The sequence below is a fragment of the Coregonus clupeaformis genome, chromosome 28 (genome assembly GCF_020615455.1).
Source record: "Coregonus clupeaformis isolate EN_2021a chromosome 28, ASM2061545v1, whole genome shotgun sequence".
Lineage (NCBI taxonomy): Eukaryota > Metazoa > Chordata > Actinopteri > Salmoniformes > Salmonidae > Coregonus > Coregonus clupeaformis.
In genome coordinates this window covers 27,528,963-27,553,316 of record NC_059219.1, presented here as the reverse complement: position 1 = coordinate 27,553,316, position 24,354 = coordinate 27,528,963, and the positions used below count along the sequence as shown (strand labels likewise).

At 45.2% G+C, this 24,354-nt stretch overlaps 1 protein-coding gene across 4 annotated transcripts; it reads right to left on the bottom strand.

The window, feature by feature from the left end:
* Nucleotides 1-5,272: 5,272 nt before the first annotated feature.
* On the bottom strand, nt 5,273-16,946 carry LOC121543500 (GPN-loop GTPase 2-like). 4 transcript variants are annotated; one of them, XM_041853395.2, is made up of 7 exons: nt 16,862-16,946; nt 9,669-9,776; nt 9,319-9,545; nt 8,473-8,629; nt 8,166-8,326; nt 7,737-7,867; nt 5,273-5,983 (listed from the first exon to the last, which is right to left on the bottom strand). In XM_041853395.2, exons 2-7 carry the CDS (start codon nt 9,736-9,738, stop codon nt 5,911-5,913), a joined length of 819 nt encoding a protein of 272 aa, XP_041709329.1. In that variant the 5' UTR covers nt 9,739-9,776; nt 16,862-16,946; the 3' UTR covers nt 5,273-5,910. The 4 variants fall into 4 exon arrangements, with proteins under 4 accessions (XP_041709329.1, XP_041709326.1, XP_041709328.1 ...); XM_041853392.2 differs by having other exon boundaries at nt 9,319-9,776; XM_041853394.2 differs by lacking the exon at nt 16,862-16,946 and adding an exon at nt 16,840-16,857 and having other exon boundaries at nt 9,319-9,776.
* Between the last annotated feature and the right edge of the window lie 7,408 nt (nt 16,947-24,354).

Genomic DNA, 24,354 nt, shown 5'->3' with positions numbered 1-24,354 from the left:
ACTTTTTGTGTGTGTGTGGTTGCATTGAAGCCATATTCTGATCAATGTGAGATAAATCTACAGTCCCCCCCATACACACACACAGTTGTACAGGGGGCGATAAGGAAAAAGGCAGGAAGTGCCAGTCAGGAGGCATACTCACATGTATAAACATTCACAACTCAACCTCACATTCTCCCTGACACACCCACTCATAGCCTGAGAGTGATGATCATTCCCAGACAATCACATACACACGTAAACACACACATTGTCTGGAGTGTGCTGAGGAAGGAGGTGCCACTCTATGATACACACACTAGGGAATGCTCGACAGAAGTGCTACTCGGTAACCCTTTCACAGACAAGAACACATCGACAACACTCTTCATGAATGATGGTACTTTGCCCAGTGCTCTAAAACTATAACAAAATATGTTGATGTAACCTTGAGCAAGGCACATAACCCTAATTTGCTCCTGGGTTGGCGTACTACTATGGCTGATCCTGTAAAACAACACAATTCACTGCACCTATCCGGTGTATATGACAATAAAACAGATCAGATCAAATCTAGATTTGTATAATGGCAGTCGGGATATGGCCTTTCAAGGTACTACAGCCTGCCATTATTTTCATTATTTTTCCTATGTTAGCACCATCTGTGTCTGCACCTAGCCTACATCCCCAATTGAGATGAGAAGAAGCATCTATCTAGAGGTCCATACTAAATATCAATCTTAAACAGCCATTTTTAATACAAGGGAAATGTAGCAGAAAAGCCTGTAAGGATTTTGACCTTTCACTAAGGACAAAAGGTCTCAGAGGAGATATGGAAAGAATTGTCACCATTCTCTCAAAGCTACTATACTATATATACATAAGGGAAGAGGCAGGAGTTTTTGCCGCTTTGGAAGACATGCAGGGCCTTCCCATCCCAGAGAACAGACACAGGGCCAGTTGTGCAGAAACACAGATTTAATGTAGCTTCCTCTCCTGACTTCGTTTTTTAAAATGCTTTGGCCACCTGTAAAAGCTGGAGTAGAATTTTTAAAGGGATCTAAGGAAGGGGATTTGGATACACTGGTGCCATCTCCTGGTCAGAAAGAAACTTAAAACAAATACAGTACCCTAAATAGATCTCCTATTTTTAATGAACAAAAATATAAATGCAACATGTAAAGTGTTGGTTTCATGAGCTGAAATAAAAGACCCCAGAATTTTTCCATAGGCACAGAAAGCTTCTTTCTCTCAAATTGTGCACAAATGTGTTTACATCCCTGTTAGTTAACATCTCTCCTTTGAAAATATAATCCATCCACCTCACAGGTGTGGCATATCAAGAAGCTGATTAAACAGCATGCTCATTACACAGGTGCACTTTGTGCTGGGGACAATAAAAGGCTACTCTAAAATGTGCAGTTTTCTCACAACACAATGCCACAGATGTCTCAAGTTGAGAGGGAGCGTGCAATTGGCATGCTGACTGACGGAATGTCCACCAGAACGGTTGCCAGAGAATATAATGTTCAGTTCTCTACCATAAGCCGCCTTCAACATTGTTTTAGAGAATTTGGCAGTACGTCCAACCGGCCTCACAACCACAGATCACGTGTAACCACGCCAACCCAGGACCTCCACATCCGGCTTCTTCACCTACAGGGATCGTCTGAGACCAGCCACCCGGACAGTTGATGCAACTGAGGAGTATTTATTTTTGTATTTTACCCCCTTTTCGCCCCAATTTCCATCTTGTCTCATCGCTGCAACTCCCCAACGGGCTCGGGAGGTGAAGGTCGAGTCATGCGCCCTTTGAAACATGACCCGCCAAACCACGCTTCTTAACACCCGGAAGCCAGCCGCACCAATGTGTCGGAGGAAACACTGTTCAACTGACGACCGAGGTCAGCCTGCAGGCGACCGGCCCGCCACAAGGAGTCGTTAGAGCGCGATGAGCCAAGTAAAGCCCCCCCCCGGCCAAACCCTCCCCTAACCCGGACAACGCTGGGCCAATTGTGCGCTGCCTTAGACTGCTGCGCCACTCGGGAGACCCCACTGAGGAGTATTTCTGTCTGTAATAAAACCCTTTTGTGGGGAAAAACTCATTCTGATTGGCTGCGCCCCTGCCCAGTCATGTGAAATCCAACTGACAGATTTCCTTATATGAACTGTAACTCAGTGAAATCGTTGAAATTGTTGCATGTTGCGTTTATACACTGCTCAAAAAAATAAAGGGAACACTAAAATAACACATCCTAGATCTGAATGAATGAAATAATCTTATTAAATACTTTTTTCTTTACATAGTTGAATGTGCTGACAACAAAATCACACAAAAATTATCAATGGAAATCAAATTTATCAACCCATGGAGGTCTGGATTTGGAGTCACCCTCAAAATTAAAGTGGAAAACCACACTACAGGCTGATCCAACTTTGATGTAATGTCCTTAAAACAAGTCAAAATGAGGCTCAGTAGTGTGTGTGGCCTCCACGTGCCTGTATGACCTCCCTACAACGCCTGGGCATGCTCCTGATGAGATGGCGGATGGTCTCCTGAGGGATCTCCTCCCCAGACCTGGACTAAAGCATCCGCCAACTCCTGGACAGTCTGTGGTGCAACGTGGCGTTGGTGGATGGAGCGAGACATGATGTCCCAGATGTGCTCAATTGGATTCAGGTCTGGGGAACGGGCGGGCCAGTCCATAGCATCAATGCCTTCCTCTTGCAGGAACTGCTGACACACTCCAGCCACATGAGGTCTAACATTGTCTTGCATTAGGAGGAACCCAGGGCCAACCGCACCAGCATATGGTCTCACAAGGGGTCTGAGGATCTCATCTCGGTACCTAATGGCAGTCAGGCTACCTCTGGCGAGCACATGGAGGGCTGTGCGGCCCCCCAAAGAAATGCCACCCCACACCATGACTGACCCACCGCCAAACCGGTCATGCTGGAGAATGTTGTAGGCAGCAGTTCTCCACGGCGTCTCCAGACTCTGTCACGTCTGTCACATGTGCTCAGTGTGAACCTGCTTTCATCTGTGAAGAGCACAGGGCGCCAGTGGCGAATTTGCCAATCTTGGTGTTCTCTGGCAAATGCCAAACGTCCTGCACGGTGTTGGGCTGTAAGCACAACCCCCATCTGTGGACGTTGGGCCCTCTTACCACCCTCATGGAGTCTGTTTCTGACCGTTTGAGCAGACACATGCACATTTGTGGCCTGCTGGAGGTCATTTTGCAGGGCTCTGGCAGTGCTCCTCCTGCTCCTCCTTGCACAAAGGCGGAGGTAGCAGTCCTGCTGCTGGGTTGTTGCCCTCCTACGGCCTCCTCCACGTCTCCTGATGTACTGGCCTGTCTCCTGGTAGCGCCTCCATGCTCTGGACACTACGCTGACAGACACAGCAAACCTTCTTGCCACAGCTCGCATTGATGTGCCATCCTGGATGAGCTGCACTACCTGAGCCACTTGTGTGGGTTGTAGACTCCGTCTCATGCTACCACTAGAGTGAAAGCACCGCCAGCATTCAAAAGTGACCAAAACATCAGCCAGGAAGCATAGGAACTGAGAAGTGGTCTGTGGTCACCACCTGCAAAACCAGTCCTTTATTGGGGGGTGTCTTGCTAATTGCCTATAATTTCCACCTGTTGTCTATTCCATTTGCACAACAGCATGTGAAATGTATTGTCAATCAGTGTTGCTTCCTAAGTGGACAGTTTAATTTCACAGAAGTGTGATTGACTTGGAGTTACATTGTTGTTTAAGTGTTCCCTTTATTTTTTTGAGCAGTGTATTTTTGTTCAGTATACATAATACTGTAAATAAAAGCATGGCAACTGCTCGGAGGGTACTGCGCTACAGAGGGTAGTGCGTACAGCCCAGTACATCACTGTGGCCAAGCTTCCTGCCATCCAGGACCTATATAGTAGGTGGTGTCAGAGGAAGGACCCAAAAATTGTAAAAGACTCCAGTCACCCAAGTCATAGACTGTTGAACAATTAATCAAATGGCCACCCGGACTATTTGCATTGACACCCCCCTTCGTTTTTACACTGCTGCTACTCGCTATGCAGTCATTTTACCCCTACCTACATGTACAAATTACCTCGACTAACCTGTACCCCCGCACATTGACTCGGTACCGGTACCCCCTGTATATAGCCTCATTGTTATTTTGTGTTACTTTTTAATTAAAAAAGACATATTTTCACTCTTTACTTCAGTTTATTTAGTAAATATTTTCTTAACTCTCTTTTCTTAAAACTGCATTGTTGGTTAAGGGCTTGTAAGTAAGCATTTCCGCGGTAAGGTCTACACCTGTTGGATTCGGCGCATGTGACAAATAAAATTAGCTTTCATTTGATACTTTGCCTCATTAGACAAGAGTTATGCTTGGCCCAGTCTCCTTCACCAGCCATGTGTTTTAGACTCTTTAAGTAGGGTTAGTTTTGACTGCCAATATACTGACAGTGTTCTTGTTTTCACATGGAATAAAGGTTTACAAGAAAGCAATTTTCCATAGATAAAACATATGCACATTCATCTATTTATTGGTTTCCCAACAAGCCTCTGGACACTGCTGGTATGAACTGTTTTCTGAACATATGAAAGTCAAGATTGCTTCTACCTTTCTAGATGTATAGCAGCATTAGTTCCATTTAAACTACATCTTTGAAAGGTTGGCAGACAACAACTGAGGACAAGACCTTGAAGTGTGACCAATACTTTGGAGATAGAACTCCATTCCATGTTTTTAAAACAGCTCTACTCTATGAGCTAGGCGAATTACTGACTCAGTTAAGCCAATGCTTCTGAATGTTATCATGTTTGTTCCATAAAATCTGGCCTCCATCTACAAAGATGAAACACCAAGGTCGTTATAAGTGTATATTTGAAACCTCCGTCTATCATTTTACATCCTCAAAGCGAGCATCCAATCAGGTTTGGTTAAGAATCTTGCCTACTACGTTGCACAAGTCTATTGTTTTAATCTGAATATGAGCTTCTTTCTGTTGGCTATCAGCTGCCACCTATGGAGAACAAACATTACCTGAATAGATTCTGGAGAGAAATTAAGGGAACAGCTGCATCAAGGGACCAGTACCTATGCTTTTGATCTGAATCAAGCTCCACTCTGAATTCTCCCTCTCTGCCTCTTGCTCATCTATATGTGTCACAGGTCTGGGGTAGATAGGGAGATGATGATGCATAGGGCACCTCACCCTCTCCTGGTCTGCACCTATTACACAGAGCTATAGGTCCATACAAACACACAAGAGGGCACATCTGTAAATGTCTGTTGTACATGCATGTAAGACCAACTCTTCACAAACTTTATTCATGAAAATAAAACACAACAGTTTATTTTTCTAATTTGCAAAGGGATTTGTACCCAATGTACACATCTTATAGACTGAAGGGCTGACCAAACTGCCCCTACAAACCAGGGTATTTCTCATTACAAAATGTAAATAATTATCTGTAGTCCAGTGCTCCTGGATTTGTCCATCTTTTTTCACTGGCAGAATAAGAGATGAGCATTTGCATCCAACTAAACAACACACTGTTGTCTGTAGTAACACTGGAATTACAACCCAGCCACAAAGCCAAGGATATATCAATCCAAACTCTTAACCCAGATTGATCCAATTCTTGGTTTGTGGGGTAGGAAGCAGTTGGCTTGGAATCTGTTTGCAGTCTGATGCTTCTAACCCTTTCTCCACCCTTCTCTCCTCTCTATATACCCAGAGCCAGCCATATCAAGTTAAAAGAGTGATAATTTACATGTTCAGTCAAAGAGGGAAAGAAAAATAGCATTTTCTGCATTTGACACACCACTTCCACTGGACAAATGTTGTATTGTCTGTCCTTTGCTGGCCCAGTGCAAGCAACATGGAGGTCAGCAGCATCCATTGATGAGTGTCTGGTGATCTACAGATCCATCACCTCCTCCTCCACGGTCTTTTCACCATCTCCAACATACCTCTCTTGCACTCCTAGAGTTCTAGGGGTAAATGTTTTAAGAAAATCAAATCTAAATGCTATTCGTAAACAACAGGTGTAGACCAACAGTGAAATGCTTAGGAGTGTAGACCAGTCATCTATGGTAAGCAGCACTCCACAGGCAGATCTGTTTAGAACAGAATACACTATTCAAACTCTAATAATAATTGTCATCACTTGCTGAGACTGCTTAAAAAGGTCCAAATGCAGCAGTTTTTATCTCAATATCAAATCATTTCTGGGTAACAATTAAGTACCTTACTGAGATTGTTTTCATTTAAAATGGTAAAAAATAGGAAAAAATTGCTTCTTAGCAAAGATCTATCTGGGAGTGGTCTGAGTGGGGAGGGGAAAACGAGCTGTTATTGGCAGAGGTTTGGAACTCTCTTGTTGGTCTATTTAAGTGAAAATGCCAGAGAAGCCGGTGTTTGGAGAGTATATTGGCACAGTGTTGTTAGACCCAAGACGAAGTCGGCAAACTGTGCCAATATATCCTCCAAACACCGCCTTCGAGGGCATTATCACTTTTATACAACGGGTTACCAACATATTCAAATAATGATTGATATATTTTCATTAAAATGGTTTGATTAATTTATTCATACTATTTCATTCTTCCATGAGATATAGTCCTGACACAAATCTAGGGTTTGCTCCCCAAACCGGCTGGATGGTCGTTTGGGTTGGTTGCCAGAGATGCGACCCAGTCCTTAAGTCTTTTTGTTCTGTATCTATGGACGCGACCCAGTCGGTCTATTGCCATACTGGCTGACAACGTTTTTATCCCTTGCTTGCTAGCTAGCCAACTACAGCTAACTTACAGTCACGTCAAACAGTGCAGCCATAATAACAGCAAAGTAGCTAGCTGCCTTTGCTTAAGCTGTTTTCTAGTGACATTTGGATCCATTCATAAGAATTACCTAATGATGCGCGATTTCACCTGGCATAGAAAATGTGCACTCTCGTCAGGACACTGTTGTTCAGAGGAGCTAGCCAACAACACAATCACTTCAAACTTAAGCTGGAAATTGCATTTCATTTCACCTGTTTTCTATTGACACTTGAATATATCCATACAAATTATGCTGATTCATGATTTCGACTGCCTGAGAAAAGCTGCCTGCCTGTCTCATCCCGACCCCTACCCCTACAGCTGGAGATCGAATTTCAATATTGAAACAATGTTGCAAATGTCAGAGAGACAGACAGCAAATCTCCACCATTGAAAACTAATTGCTAGTCTAAAAGAAATGGCAGATATTGTCTAGATGCTTTTTAGTGGAGATCAAGTTTATAAATTCTCTGATGAGACAGTGGATTGCGCAGTGAAATGGAACAGAGTAAATAGGCATTTCAACATCATAGCTTTAGCCGGTGGTAACTTGTGGAATAGACACCAGCTGGAATGCAGTTTTAACCAATCAGTGTCCAGGATTAGACCCAACCGTTGTATAATAACTAATTAACCACCTGGTGATGTCACCAGGCAGGCCAACACTCCATCCCATCAAAACAGGCTGAAATTTCAGCCGGTCTTTTCAAACAGCTCTTACATGAAAAGGGTATTATCATAATTTCACAATATTATTCCAACCTCAGAGTGGAAATATATATATAACACACAGTTTTGGACTGAACTGGGCCTTTAACAATTTCTACATTTAAAATAGCTTTGTTTCATAGGTTGAGCATGTGAAATAGATTGTTTAATAACAAACACATAAATCAATATAGCAGCTGTGAGTAAAGGATACGAGGTGAACTGGAAGTCTGCTCCCACAGCGGCTGACATCATTGCATGCAGGTTCCTCTCCTCCAGGTCACCGAAGCAGTAGCCGTTGGCCTTGTCCACTGTCCGCAGGACCTGCGTCATGCTCTCCCTGTCCTGGAGATGAAGCACAATGTAGGATGTCAGTGGTTAAGTGGCAAAAATGTAAATGCAGGCTTCATCCTCCAGGTTGAGACTACAGTGTTTTACCCTTACCTCACCTTCTAAAATGGACCAGTATTTATTATGAGTTTAGACAAAGTGTTATCAAGGTTGTGTTCACTAGAAGGCACGAAGCGGAGAAAAAGATCTGAAACAGGGAGGTACTGAACTTTATGTCCCATAATAAATATGACCCAGGAACAGTAGATGCCCAAGAACCAGTGAACTTCTAAAGGCAGCAGCAAAGTCTCACCTGCACATTGAGAGGCACAAAAGAGACAAGACCGTAGTCTTGTATGACCCCTGCGAGTTTCTCATTCAGTTTGAGGAACTTCCTAAAGAAAGGGTCAGCAGCCAAGTGATCCAGCAGATATGTCAGGTCCATAACCTCTGTGTAGAAGTCCAGGTTGAAGGCTATCCCAGAGACAGACAAAGTGCAAAAATGAAACAAATCCCCCAGCTAAACGGCAAACTGTAAAATCAAACACTTCTGAGGGAAACTGAGGGAATATAGCCATACAAAGCCCATATTCATCATCACCCAGGACGTCTCATCTCACCCAGTTTTCCGTACTGCTCGATGAGGTCTATCTTGGAGAGGACGTTGACGTGGGGTAGCTCCACGTGCAGCATGGTGGACAAGGAGGTGCACAGCACTGAGATGAACTTAGCTGGGTCAGCGCAGTAATGAGAGTCCACAAGGTGCATTGCAGTCAGCTGAGAGTGTTTAAAGAGGGAGTGTTAGTGAGACAGTGAGGGGATTGAATTATCTGGCCCAGGTTATCCCGGCGGGGGGAGTTTGCACTGGGTGAAAAGTGATTGCATTTGTTTTGGAACCGGGCTGCCCCCTCGGGCGTGAGCCAGGTGCCCTGTTCAAAGCCCACGGTGAAGTCGGCTCAAAACAAAATTGACGTAGCCTAGGCTAGATTAAGCATGTGGAGTAATTAGTATTCTGTGTTTTCACATGCAAAAGTGATTGCTTTTAATAAAAACGCTTTATCTGCCTTCTCAATGAAAACTAGTTTGAAAATTCGAACATATATTTTTACGGAAAATATGTTTTTCTGGACAATGCACCATGCTGTTCGATTTGCCCGTTAACGTCACGGGCCATAGACTGGTGCACCGCTGCTCAGGTTAATAGAACTCCCTCAGTGATAATGAGCACAACCTATGACTCAACACTAACAAAGCACATGCCAATAAACACCATTACAAATAGCTAGGCCTACTTGTCAAAGCCCCAAATTCTCCATCAATATGGTGAACAATTCATTTCTTAAATTAGCCTAAATGATACTGAATGTGGATTGACATACTACACAGAGTTTTTATTTTGGGGAATCATTAATACTAGGAATCAGAACATTCCAGCACAAATATCTTAGAATCCTGAAGCATCTCACCCTGAAGTTCCACTTGGCCAGCTGAGCAAAGACGTTTTTCACTGAGTTCTGGTGGGTGTACAGCTCCACCTGACCAGGACAGTCAAACAGGAAGTAACAGTCACTATGTTCCTCTAACTTGGCTTCCAGCCAGTCCAGATTGGCCTCCAGATACTCCATGCAGTACAGGAGTCCACCATTGGGCCCCAGCTTCAAACCCTCCATCACGTCATGTAGGGTGACCAGCTCTGAAATATCCACAGCACAGGGGTATGGGAGCCCTTCATTTGCAGGGTCCATGTTCACCACAACTACCTTCCGTCCCAAGTGACTCAAGAACTCCTGCATCCCCCGGCAGTATGTGGTTTTACCTGAGCCAGGAGGTCCAATGACCACCTGGCCAAAGCGTAAGGATGGAGGCTGCGAGGGCTGGGTGGCCATGATTACTTCTCCAAAGCTTTGACCTGTTAGGTTCCCATCTGAGGAGAAAACAAACGGTACATGCCCATCACTGACCCCTGTCCTTAGCCACTAACCACCACCTATGGTCCTTGCCTCAGGTTAGCCCATTCATAGAAGTTAACTACATTTAGCGCCTATTAATGATAGTTTCTTCTGGCCGGGTGAGTTTTGTTAGGTGCCCCGACTCTCGTTCTGAACGTTAACATGCATAATGTACGGTACGGTTTTGGAAACATAAGGTACGTATCTTTCCTATCAGCAATAAATATTTTTAAAAAAATTAAAGGTTAAATTACTACACACCTTTATAGGGTTAGGGTTCCCACATGGCCATATTTCCATGTTACAGCGATTGTTCACGGAAAAGACAGAGGCGACTACCTGTGCTAATTTGCTATCTGCGTCTGTGTGTAAACGCAAGATGGACGCCAAAAACGTGTTGTCGCTGAAAAATTATTTCGTCTGCATCTGTGTTAAAACCGTGTACAGTATGTATATATTTTTCATTTGTTAAATTAATTTGATGTGATATTAAAGTAAGGGGCTTTATGTTTCTAGAACAGTACCGCAATTGAGAATCGATTCACGTTTAGATGGAGTATTTGGCTGTTTTGGCTCTGAGAGCCAATTCGCATTTAAGCAGAACATTTTACATTTAGCTAAGATCCTTGGACTCTGAGTAACATTAGGCTCATTTAGTCCATTATTGGGATAGCTGAGGAACGTTCAACTCCGTTCTCTTATATCGAGGCGGAGTTGAGTTTAGATAACTGTTTTACTAACAACAACATCCGCCTCGATTTAAGAGAACCGAGTTCAGCGTTCATCAGCTATTATGATCTAGCGCAGGGTTTCCCAAACTCGGTCCTCGGGACCCCAAGTGCACGTTTTCGTTTTTGTCATAATATTACACAGCTGATTCAAATAATCATCAAGCTTTGATCATTTGATTCAGCTGTGTAGTGTTAAGCACAAACCAAAACATGCACTCCTTGGGGTCCCGAGGTGGACTGCGTTTGGGAAACTAGCCAGGTTTGCACAGAAACGTGTATTCAATTATGTTGTTTACTGACTAACGTCTTTCAATTAACCTGCACATTTTAAAGTGTTGCTAGTCAGCAGCGGTGGAAAAATTACCCAATTGTCATACTTGAATACAAGTAAAGATACTTTAATAGAAAATGACACAAAAGTCATCCAGCCAGTAGCATATACTGTAACGACCCTGTATTGTGTTCTGTGTTCATGGATGTGTTATCGTTACATAGGGTACTAGCAGGGGTTAAATATGCCAGGACAGATGGAAAGGTTGGGGGGTATGATGGGTAATCCCGCGGGATTTTGGGAATGATTAAATAGGGGTTACGGTCTCATATCTCTCTCTTCGGTTCGGGACCCTTGATTTTGACATGTTCTATTTGTGTATGTTCGAGGTTTAGCGGCGTGGGTTGTGGCCTGAACAATAGCCCATTTAGGAATAAACCTGTGTTCTGCCTGTACACCTGGTGCCGTCTCTCTTTACTTTATGACCCAGCTGGGTCATTACATTGGTGTCAGAAGTGCTTTCGAACGACGGGATAGATCGAGATTAGGCGAGTTAGCTGTTTCAGTATAGGCCGTGGTTAGCTTTAGCGTGACTCGCATCTACGGTCAGGATGATCGGGCGAGGCGGAAAGTTAAGGAAGAGTCGGACAAAGTGGCCGTTGGGGGCTCGGGTGTACCCGGTCGGGAGGGTCAGGCGAGGACGGCTGTAGAAGAGCTGGAGAGCCACATGGCGGGAGTTAAATTGTCAGTCAGCAAGATGGCAGAACGGGCGGGTTTTCCTTCAAACCGCTCGACCAGAACAGACGTCACGGCGACGGAGATATCGACGTCACCGCGTGCGGAAATGGCTGGACCTCCTTATGTAAACAGAGATGGCAGCGCCCTATTGCCATTAGCCACGGTAGCGGCTAAACTTCCAAAGTTCAATGGACAAGGTAAATGGGAAGTTTTTTTCACTCAATTCGAGTTGTTGGCTAGAGCCGGAGGTGGTCTGACGAGACGAAAGGGTTACAGCTTGCCCTGAGCCTGTCAGAGGAGGCGTCGGAATGCCTGCTAACGCTAGCCCCGGACGAGAGGGGCGACTACGGTGCGCTAGTGGAGGCATTGGGGGCCGTTTCGGCAGCGATGCACAGCCCAACATGCTGCGGATTGAACTGAATAACAAAAAAGAGACTTCAGGGGGAATCATTAAAGGCGTTGGCAAGTGATATTCTGAGCCTGACCAGGCGGGCTTATGCAAATATATCGATTGGGGTGCAAGACGAGCTGGCACGGGACAGTTTCATTAGAGCGCTCTCCTCCACCCGAACTGGGTAAGCATGTGCAGATGTCGGACCCAGCATCTCTGCGGGCTGCAGTGGAGATAGCCAGGAAGAGGGAGCTGATCTGGGGTGAGGGAGTGAGAGTGGAGGTTGCCAGTCAACCAGAGGTGAGAGCAGCGGCGGCCGGGTGCTGGGGGTCACCAAACCAGAGTGGGTCGACGAGTTGGGAGGGTTAGTCAAGACCGCTTCGCTTGTCATTGAGAAGGGCTCCAGACAACATCGCAGTGTCAGCTCAACTTCCATTGTCTGCTGGGGTTGTGGCCAGACTGGCCACATTCAGCGGGAGTGTGGCAGATTCTCCAGTCAACAGGGAAACGACAGCGGGTTCTCGCGCAGGGGGCAGCGCGGGCCCATTCCTCCGCCCCGAACCCACAGTAAGCAGAAGATGTACCCAGCAGTGCAGGCAAGAGGGTGGGGACCTGCTTCCCCAGGGTGTAGCGGCCACCGTGTTTCCTAGTCCGGTAGTTGTGGTGGGACGTACCACCATTGGGGACTTCTGCAATGTCATCGTCAAGGTAGAGGGGGTGGAATGTTTGGCCCTGGTCGACACGGGCTCTACAGTAACCCTGGTGAGACCAGACATACTACCTGTTGGGGTGCGGGTGGAGCCGACCTTTGTCCAGCTACGGACTGTCACGGGGGAGCTAGCCCCCATGTTAGGGAAGTGTCGGGTGTCTGTGACTGTGGGGGGGAGAACTGTCAAGGTCTGGACGAGGGACAACAGAGACAATTAAAGCAGCTGCTGTTTGACTTTAAAGATAGCTTCGCTTGGGGGGAAGATGAGGTAGGGCAAACGCACCTGGTTCAGCACGACATCGACACTGGGGACAACCAACCCATTAAAATTCGGCCCCGTCGCATTCCCCTTGCCAAGAGGGAAGCAGCAGCCACAGCTATTGCTGACATGTTGCGGGCTGATTTCATTGAGCCATCAGACAGCCCGTGGTCCGCGCCGGTCGTCATGGTGCCTAAGAAAGGGGGTAAACTTAGGTTTTGTGCGGACTACAGGGGCCTAAATTCTGTCACCATTAAAGACTCTTACCCCATACCGAGGATCGATGAGTCGCTAGACCACGTCAGAGGGTCCTCGTGGTTCTCTTCCCTTGATCTGCGCAGTGGCTACTGGCAGGTGCCCCTCTCGCCTGGGGCACGTGAAAACGGCCTTCTCCACGGATAGGGGCCATTGGCAGTTCAAGGTGCTGTGCTTCGGGCTTTGTAATGCTCCTGCCACCTTTGAGAGGCTCATGGACAGAGTGCTGGCGGGGGTTCCGAGAGACGAGTGTGTCGTGTACCTAGACGACATATTGGTACACGGCACGTCGTTTGAGGGGGCACTGGGGGCACTTAGGCGAGTGCTGGAGAGGATCTCGGGGCGGGGCTAAAATTACACCCGGAAAAGTGCCATTTCATGCAAAGGGAGTTGGCGTTCCTGGGTCATCAGCTGGGTGGTGAGGGTATCAGCACGTTGCCAGACAAAGTGGAGGCTGTGAGGGGGTGGCCAATTCCAAAGGAAAAAAAAGAGGTTAAGAGCTTCCTGGGTCTGGCATCCTACTATCGTAGGTTTGTGAAAGGGTTTGCGGGGATAGCAGCTCCTTTGAACCACCTTCTCAAGAAGGACACTGTCTTTCAGTGGACCGAAGAGCACCAGCGGGCGTTTGAGGCCCTCAAACGTGCCCTGGTGGAGGCCCCTGTCCTGTCCTCACCAGACCCAAACCGTCCGTTTATTCTGGACACCGATGCAAGCAATGAGGGCTTGGGGCCGTGCTGGCTCAGCGTGGTTCTGACGGGGGAGCACGTAGTAGCTTATTACAGCAGAACTTTTGATAAGGCTGAAAAACGCTACTGCGTGACAAGGAGGGGAGCTTTTGGCTGTCGTGGCAGCAGTACGCCATTTCAAGTACTACCTGGGGGGCCTGCCGTTTGTGGTGCGGACGGATCACTCCGCCCTGCAGTGGCTTCTCTCCTTCAAGGAGCCAGAGGGTCAGATCGCCCGCTGGTTGGAGGAGCTGCAACCCTACGACTTCCAGGTGGAGCACAGGGCCGGCCTTCGCCACAGCAATGCAGACGCCTTGTCCCGCCGCCCGTGTGCTGAGGACGGCTGTGGGTACTGCGCCAAACGGGTGGAGCGAGAGAGGAACTGTGCATGGAGGAGGGAGTCACCGCCACGGTGAGTCAGCTGAGGGTGACAGAGTGCCGGGAGCTTGAGGCTGTGGACGTCGGGGAGTGGAGGCGTCGCCAGGAGGAGGACGCAGAGCTGCGTCCTGTGCTGGGGTGGGTGGAAGAGAGAAGACGACCGCCATGGGGGAAGTAGCCCCTCTATCACCAGTCACCAAAGGACTCTGGGCTAAATTCTCAGTCCTTAGAGTGGCTGAGGGAGTGCTCCAGAGGGGGTGGAAAAAGCCAGCTACTGGAGAAATGACGTGGCAGGTAGTGGTTCCCAAAAGGCTGCAAGGGAGCGTGTTACAGCAGCTTCACGGGGAGTAGGCGCAGGGCATTTTGGGGTCTCCAAAACGTTAAAGCGCGTACGTAAAGGCTTCTATTGGGCCAGGCACAGGAGGGATGTGGAGGACTTTTGCAGGCAGTGCGATGAGTGTGCTGCTAAGAAAGGACCTCCAGGTCAGTCACACGCCCTCCTACAACAATTCCCAGTAGGGGAGCCCATGGAGAGACTGGGGGTAGACATAGTTGGACCGTTTCCAATCACAGACAGCGGTAACAGGTGGATTCTAACTGCTATGGACTACTTCACCAAGTGGCCAGAGGCTTACGCTCTCCCAGACCAGGAGGCAGAAACAGTAGCTGATGCATTGGTAGGGGGAATAATCAGTCGGTTCGGGGTGCCACAGTCTATACACAGCGACCAGGGGAGAAACTTTGAGTCACGGGTGTTCTCAGAGTTGTGTAGACGGTTAGGCGCGGAGAAGACGCGCACTACTCCGCTTCATCCCCAGAGTGATGGGCTGGTGGAAAGATTTAACAGAACATTAGCACAACAGCTGGCTATCGTTACCTCAAAACACCAGAGAGATTGGGACACCCACTTACCGTTTATTCTCATGGCATGTAGGTCGGCTGTTCAGGAATCGACTGCGTGCTCCCCAGCGCTACTAATGTTAGGTCGTGAGTTGCGCACCCCAGCCGAACTGACGTTTGGCCACCCTCCTGATAACGACGACGGGGTTTTTGCCTGGCCCGAACTATGTTCGTCGACTGCAGAACCGGTTAGAAGCGGCTCACACCTTCGCAAGAGAGCAACTCGAGAACGCAGGAATGCGCCAAAAGCGCCACTATGACTCACGCGCTAGGGGGAGGCACTTTGGAGCGGGAGAACGAGTGTGGCTTCACAACCCCACGCGCAAGAAGGGGCGGTGCCCAAAGTTGGACAGTGCCTGGGTGGGGCCGTGCCTGGTGATAGAGAGAGTGGGGGAGGTGACGTACCGGGTGGAGGTTCCCCCACGGGGCAGGAAGGTGGTGGTCCACCGGGACCGATTGGCGCCCTACAGAGGGAGGAAAACGGTAGGGAATGGAAGTGAGGACTCTGATGTGAGCACACGGGGACAGTCTAGCGAGGAGACTCTAATGCAAGCTGAGCCTGGGACGGGGGCTGCCTCTTCGGGGGGTGCTGGAAATGACATTGGGGCAGATGAGTGTTCTGGGGGTCCACCAGTGGGAGTCAAGGGGAGGCACAAGAGACTGATGCGACCTCCGGGTCGTTTTAAGGATTTTGTTTTGTAACCCTAGGGGCTAGGGTTTAGAAAGGAGGGGGCTATGTAACGACCCTGTATTGTGTTCTGTGTTCATGGATGTGTTATCGTTACATAGGGTACTAGCAGGGGTTAAATATGCCAGGACAGATGGAAAGGTTGGGGGGTATGATGGGTAATCCCGCGGGATTTTGGGAATGATTAAATAGGGGTTACGGTCTCATATCTCTCTCTTCGGTTCGGGACCCTTGATTTTGACATGTTCTATTTGTGTATGTTCGAGGTTTAGCGGCGTGGGTTGTGGCCTGAACAATAGCCCATTTAGGAATAAACCTGTGTTCTGCCTGTACACCTGGTGCCGTCTCTCTTTTACTTTATGACCCAGCTGGGTCATTACAATACTAATTGAGTAAAAGTCTTAAAGTATTTGGTTTTAAATATACTTAATCATCAAAAGTAAATGTAATTTCTAAAATGTACTTAAGTATCAAAAGTAATTATTTCAAATTCCTTAGATTAAACAAACCAGACAGCACATTGTTTTTTTACATTTACGGATAGCCAGGGACACCCTCCAACACTCAGACATCATTTACAAACCAGATCAGAGGCAATAGAGATGACCAGGGACGTTCTCTTGATAAGTGTGTGAATTGGACAATTTCCCTTTCCTGTTAAGCATTCAAAATGTAACGAGTACTTTTGGGTGTCAGGAAAAATGTATGCAGTAAAAAGTACATTATTTTCTTTAGGAATGTAACGTTAGTGAAGTAAAAAATCTAAAAAGTAAAGTACAGATACCCCCCAAAACTACTTAAGTACTTTACACCACTGGTTAGCAAAGCATTCAATGCACAATGTCATGCGAAATGATGATGCGCTAGCTAGCTAGCTATCCATATTGCAGTTAGTTTGCTAATTAGCAGCGTAGCAAAATAATCAAGCTAAAACAGCAACCAAAATGCTCCTCAAAATACTTGTTATAACAACAAATAAGGATTTTACATTACGGTACGAGTGAAATGTACTAACTTCGCCACCTGCCGCCGTTAAAATTGGTTGTTTGAGAAGTTACCCAAAACCTAGCCAACACCGCTGTGAAACAGGCAAGAATATACTAAGTACTTCCGGGTCACGGATTTTGGAATCCTTCAGATTAAAAGTCCCGTCCTGTATACTTAGTGAAGGAATAATTAGGGCAAAAATGAGCCCAATTATCGATATATTTGACTTATCATACAAAGAATTACGTATTTCTATAAGATATGTCATTTAAAAAAAATTTCAAGCCTAAATGTTAAACAATAAAAAAAAAGTGTGTACTCCTATCATTAATTGTACCATACAAAATTATCTGTATGTTATGTCGCTGTAAAGGGGGGTCCATTCTGCTTAGGAGCACTTCTAGTTTCCAAATTCACAGAGTTTACACCCAGAGGAGCGACGTTGCTCATTTGGGGGTCCTTATAGTGGCCCATCAACTTAAATCCAATATTTTTTCCACATTGGACATACAGTGGGGAAAAAAAGTTTTTAGTCAGCCACCAATTGTGCATGTTCTCCCACTTAAAAAGATGAGAGAGGCCTGTAATTTTCATCATAGGTACACGTCAACTATGACAGACAAATTGAGAATTTTCTTTCCAGAAAATCACATTGTAGGAATTTTTATGAATTTATTTGCAAATTATGGTGGAAAATAAGTATTTGGTCACCTACAAACAAGCAAGATTTCTGTAAAAGACACCTGTCCACAACCTCAAACAGTCACACTCCATACTCCACTATGGCCAAGACCAAAGAGCTGTCAATGGACACCAGAAACAAAATTGTAGACCTGCACCAGGCTGGGAAGACTGAATCTGCAATAGGTAAGCAGCTTGGTTTGAAGAAATCAATGTGGGAGCAATTATTAGGAAATGGAAGACATACAAGACCACTGATAATCTCCCTCGATCTGGGGCTCCACGCAAGATCTCACCCCGTGGGGTCAAAATGATCACAAGAACGGTGGCAAAAATCCCAGAACCACACGGGGGGACCTAGTGAATGACCTGCAGAGAGCTGGGACCAAAGTAACAAAGCCTACCATCAGTAACACACTACGCCGCCAGGGACTCAAATCCTGCAGTGCCAGACGTGTCCCCCTATTTTTACAGGTATTTTAAAGTACATTTCCGTGTAAATAGTTTAGTTATTGATCCATTGTGGCACATGTACTTGTGTAAATAAAACCTAGCTATCTAATATGCAAATATCTGGATGTAAGCTGATTTCCCACTCTTAAAGGGCCACAATAATAGCAATGATGACCTTGTGGGTGTAAACTCTGTGGATTTGGAAACTACAGGTGCTCCTGAGTAGAATGGATGCCCCTTTTACTGCAACACAATGTACAGAAAATGGTGTATGGTGCATGCAATATGTATGTCCAATATGGAAAAACAATTGGATTTAAGCTGATGGGCCGCAAAAAGAGCATCGAAACTCCTCTGTGTGTAAACTCTGTGGATTAAGAAATGAGAAGTGCTCCTGAGTAGAATAGATCCTTTTACTGCGACACAACGTACAGACAATTGTGTAAGGTGCAATATGTATTTCCAGTATGAAAAAAACCATTGTATTTAAGCTGATTGGCTACTCTTTAAGGGATAAGGGATGGATCGAAATTTACAGAATGGGTACCTGGAGTACCTTTTTCAATTTCAGTCAAGGGGAGGGTTTTGCTTTAAAAAAAAATAAAGATCTAGTCCAGGGGAGGGTCATGTACAGTGCATTCGTAAAGTATAAAAAATATATTTAAAAAAATTACATTTACGTAAGTATTCAGACCCTTTACTCAGTACTTTGTTGAAGCACCTTTGGCAGCGATCACAGCCTCAAGTCTTCTTGGGTATAACGCTACAAGCTTGGCACACCTGTATTTGGGGAGTTTCTCCCATTCTTCTCTGCAGATCCTCTCATGCTCTTGTCAGGTTGGACGGGGAGCGTCGCTGCACAGCTATTTTCAGGTCTCTCCAGAGATGTTCGATCGGGTTCAAGTCCGGGCTCTGGCTGGGCCACTCAAGGACATTCAGAGACTTGTCCCGAAGCCACTCCTACGTTGTCTTGGCTGTGTGCTTAGGGCCGTTGTCCTGTTGGAAGGTGATCCTTCTCCCCAGTCTGAGGTCCTGAGAGCTCTGGAGCAGGTTTTCATCAAGGAACTTTCTGTACTTTGCTCTGTTCATCTTTCCCTCGATCCTGACTAGTCTTCGAGTCCCTGCCGCTGAAAAACATCCCCACAGCATGACGCTGCCACCACCACGCTTCACTGTAGGGATAGTGCAAGGTTTCCTCCAAACGTGACGCTTGGCATTCAGGCCAAAGAGTTCGATCTTGGTTTCATCAGACCAGAGAATCTTGTTTCTCATGGTCTGAGAGTACTTTAGGTGCCTTTTGGCGAACTCCAAGTGGGCTGTCATTTGCCTTTTACTGAGGAGTGGCTTCCATCTGGCCACTCTACCATAAAGGCCTTATTGGTGGAGGGCTGCAGAGATGGTTGTCCTTCTGGTTCTCCCATCTCCACAGAGGAACTCTGGAGCTCTGTCAGAGTGACCATCGGGTTCTTGGTCACCTCCCAGACCAAGGCCCTTCTCCTCCGATTGCTCAGTTTGGCCGGGTGGCCAGCTCTAGGAAGAGGCTTGGTGGTTCCAAACTTCTTCTATTTAAGAATGATGGAGGCCACTGTGTTCTTGTGGACCTTCAATGCTGCAGAAATGTTTTTGTCTCGGAGCTCTACGGACAATTCCTTCGACCTCATGGCTTGGTTTTGCTCTGACATGCACTGTCAACTGTGGGACCTTATATAGACAGGTGTGTGCCTTTCCAAATCATGTCCAATCAACTTGAATTTACCACAGGTGGACTCCAAGTTGTAGAAACATCTCAAGGATGATCAATGGAAAAAGGATGCACCTGAGCTCAATTTCGAGTCTCATAGCAAAGGGTCTGAATACTTATCTAAATAAGGTATTTCTGTTTTAGATTTTTTTTATAAATTAGCAAAAAAATCTAAAAACCCGTTTTCACTTTGTAATTATGGTGTATTGTGTGTAGATTGATGGGGAAAATATATTTAATCCATTTTAGAATAAGGCTGTAACGTAACAAAATGTAGAAAAAGTCAAGGGGTCTGAATACTTTCCGAAAGCACTGTAATTTGTAATTGATGAAATTTCAATACTTCTCAGTGTTTTAGAATTAGTTGCTTATTAGGCTATATATCGATGTGTGCCCAATGATGCCCTTCATCGCTGATTCTCTGCTGGGCGCACAATATCAAGTGCGTCCATTGCCGCGGGAAGGTGTTTGGGGGTGCTGCAATTATTTTTTGCTCATGCTACAGACAGCTATATCGGTCCGCTAATACAGGACTAGTAAAGGCCCAGTGCACTACTTTTGTGGGGGAAAAAAGCATATATATATATATATTCTATTCCGATTCATCAGGGGGAGCTTCAGCACCCCTACTTCCCGCGGCTATGAGTGCGCCTATAGGCTATTTAGTGTGGTCTCAATCAAATGATCCATAGCCTATAGGCTACGAAGTGCATGCTCGGAGAAGCACAGAGCAAAGTTATATTTATAGGGTAGCTGCTGGGATGGTGTAAATAAAACTAGGCTGCATTACACACTGCAATGGATATTCCAATCCTGAGCACCGGCCTGCTCTGCTCTTGCTGATCAAAACCTTTTTTTGTGCTGCCTAACCAATGCTGTGCTGTTTAAGCCTACTACAGTGGCAGTTCAGGAGGAGAGTCAAAAAATTATTCAGAAAATAATTTTTGATTTGGCCTAGTCCAAAAAAGCCTATAGCCTATGTTCTGTTCAGTTTGAGAAGGAGAATGCGAAGATGAGGAAGATCGGAGGTGAACTTTGATAGCTTACTGCTACTACTACACTGAACAAAAATATAAACGTAACATGTTTCATGAGCTGCAATAAAAGATCCCAGAAATTTTCCATACACACAAAAGGCTTATTTATCTCAAATTTTGTGCACAAATTTCTTTACATCCCTGTTAGTGAGCATTTCTCCTTTGCCAAGATAATCCATCCACCTGACAGGTGTGGCATATCAAGAAGCTGATTAAAGAGCATGATCATTACACAGGTGCACCTTGGGCTGGGGTAAATACAAATATGCAGTTTTGTCACACAACACAATGCCACAGATGTCTCAAGTTTTGAGGGAGCGTGCAATTGGCATGCTGACTGCAGGAATGTCCACCAGAGCTATTACAATAGAATTGAATGATAATTTCTCTACCTTAAGCTACCTCCAACGTTGTTTTCGAGAATTTGGCAGCATGTCTAACCGGCAGACCACGTGTATGGCGTCATGTGGGCGAGCGGTTTGCTGATGTCAACATTGTGAAAAGAGTGCCCCATGGTGGCGGTGGGGTTATGGTATGGGCAGGCATAAGCTATGGACAATGAACACAATTGAATTTAATTGACAGCAATTTGAATGCACAGAGATACCGTGACGAGATCCTGAGGCACATTGTTGTTCCATTCATCCGCAACCATCACCTCATGTTTCAGAATGATAATGCACGGCTCCATGTCACAATTCCTGGAAGCTGAAAGTGTCCCAGTTCTTCAATGGCCTGCATACTCACCAGACATGTTACCCATTGAGCATGTTTGGGATGCTCTGGATCGACGTGTACGACAGCATCTTCCAGTTTCCGCCAATATCCAGCAACTTCGCACAGCCATTGAAGTAGTAGGACAACATTCCACAGGCCACAATCAACAGCCTGATCAGCTCTATGCGAAGGAGATGTCAGGCCGCATGAGGCAAACGGTGCTCACACTAGATACTGACTGGTTTTCTGATCCACGCTTCTCCCTTTTTTTTCAGGTATCTGTGACCAACAACAGATGCATATCTGTATTCCCAGTCATGTGAAATCCATAGATTAGGGCCTAATTTATTTCAATTTACTGATTTCCTTAGATTAACTGTAACTCAGTAAAATCTTAGAAATTGTTGCATGTGTTTATTTTTGTTCAGTATATAATTGATTTGAATAAAAACGATGTTTCTTTCCCATTATGTATTTATCAGAGTTATTGACCTCACAATAAGCCAGATTCGAGTGACTTACATTGTGGTGCTGAAACATGAAGCAGCAGTCACGGCACAATCAATTGGAAATGGACAGCTCATGGTGCTGAAAGTAGGCAAATTAGAGTAGGCATAATTCATTTCCACAGTCTTCATTTTAATTAGACATTACTAACAACTTTGTGTTGGAGCCTATTTCTTTCTATTTAAGAAATAAGAGGTAGGCCTACCTGTTTGACAGATTAAATTAGGCTATAGTCTGTTATATGTTTGTAATACTGCAATGTCATATGTAAACTACATGACCAAAAGTATGTGGACCCCTGCTTGTTGAACATCTCATTCCAAAATCATGGCCATTAATATGGAGTTGGTCCCCCCTTTGCTGCTATAACAGCATCCACTCTTCTGGGAAGGCTTTCCACTAGACGTTGGAACATTGCTGATGTTGGCCGATTAGGCTTGGCTCGCAGTCGGCGTTCCAATTAATCTCAAAGGTGTTTGATTGGGGTTGAGGTCAGAGCTCTGTGCAGGCCATTCAAGTTCTTCCATACCAATCTCGACAAACCTTTTCTGTATGGACCTCACTTTGTGCACAGGGGTATTGTCATGCTGAAACAGGAAAGGACCTTCCCCAAACAGTTGCCACAAAGTTGGAAGCACAGAATCGTCTAGAATGTCATTGTATGCTGTAGCGTTAAGATTTCCCTTCACTAACCCGAGCCATGAAAAATAGCCCCAGACCATTATTCCTCCTCCACCAAACTTTACAGTTGGCACTATGGATTGGGGCAGGTAGCGAGGGGAGGGGGGAACTCAGTCGGGGTCTCAACCTACTATTGAGAGTAAGAATAGTAGAATACACAGCAGGTGCAATTTCAAAATGTTGTTGTGCATCAGCAGTTTCTCGTTACTGTATGTCAGTCACTCAATTAGCCATGTCAGCTAACATTTGTTTTATTGGTAGGTAGTCTAGCCAGCTATGTAAACTTGTAGTAATCATGGTCGAATACCGACCAGGCATGCAGGTCAGGTGCCCTTCAGGGGGCCCCCATTGATTGTGTTAGTCATTCTCACTCAGATATCATATTAACATGGCATAAGTCATTACAACATTTGTAGAATTGCAGGAAATTAGCTTTAAAACTGCAACATTTTCTCTATGCTCCATGGCAAAACGTGTAGAATTGCAAGAAATGAACTTTAAAACTTACATTTCTCTCTCAACCCCCAACCAAATCTCGCATTTTTATTTCAGAGGTCCAATTTTCCCTTACTATAAATAAAGTTCACTCCCTAAGGATCGCAATGAGTAGCGATGGTCCTCTGGGTGTAAACTCTGTGGATTTGGAAACTAGAACTGCTCCTGAGTAGAATTGACCCCCCTTTTACCGACGCAACGTACAGAAAATTGTGTACGGTGCAATATGCATGTCCAATATGAAAAACGTATTGCATTTAAACTGATTGGCCACTCTTTAAGGGCCGCAGAATGAGCAGTGACGCTCCATGGGTTGTACACTCTGAATTTGGAAGCTAGAGGTGCTCCTGAGTAGAATGGACCTCCCTTTTACTGCGACACAATGTACAGGAAATTGTGTACTATGGAGCAGTATGTCCAATATGAAAAACGTACTGAACATCGTGCTATTTGAATAAATTAATTAACAATGGGATTTAAAAAGATTAAAGTTGATTATTATAATATTATTAATAGCATTATGTCTTGTTATTTGTTTACTGTTAGCATGATATCTAGTAATTATTACTTTTAATACTGTTAATGTCAATGCTATAATATTGGTGCTATAAAGGCGATTACCTTTATTCCTTTTTTCATATTGTTTAACAAAAATCTAAGTCTGCCAACATTTCCTCATAAAACGTTAAGAATTTCAACCATTGATATAATTTTTTTTACCATCATTGCGGGACATTCATTTGGAAGGAAAACCGCCGAGGTCACAGCCTTATTCTTGTTAGGTCTTGCTGGTGGAATGCAGGTCTAGCCAACTACTACTGGCTAAAATATTTACTTCAAGTTCAATCATTGTTTTAAATAAATAAAAGCAGATATAAAAACAGTTGTTGTGAAAAAAATAAAACCAACTGTAAGAGAAAATGTGAAGTCTACTTATACTAATGTAGAATATTAGTTACCACTGTCACACTAGCTATGCTTTATTTTATTTTATTTTATTTCACCTTTATTTAACCAGGTAAGCCAGTTGAGAACAGGTTCTCATTTACAACTGCGACCTGGCCAAGATAAAGCAAAGCAGTGCAATAAAAACAACACAGAGTTACATATGGGGTAAAAAACATAAAGTCAAAACATGATCAAAACTACAAAAATGTGTAATTCATTCAGGAGACGAGACAAGACAAAATAATTGAAACAAATCCCTTG

Coding starts and splice junctions, on each gene's coding strand:
- LOC121543500 (XM_041853392.2), bottom strand. CDS start 9,738: ATGGCCACCCAGCCCTCGCAGCCTCCATCCTTACGCTTTGGCCAGGTG. Junction 8,327..8,472: donor CGAGCAGTACGGAAAACTGG/GTGAGATGAGAC, acceptor TCTCTGGGATAG/CCTTCAACCTGGACTTCTAC. Junction 7,868..8,165: donor TTGTGCCTCTCAATGTGCAG/GTGAGACTTTGC, acceptor CTTCATCTCCAG/GACAGGGAGAGCATGACGCA.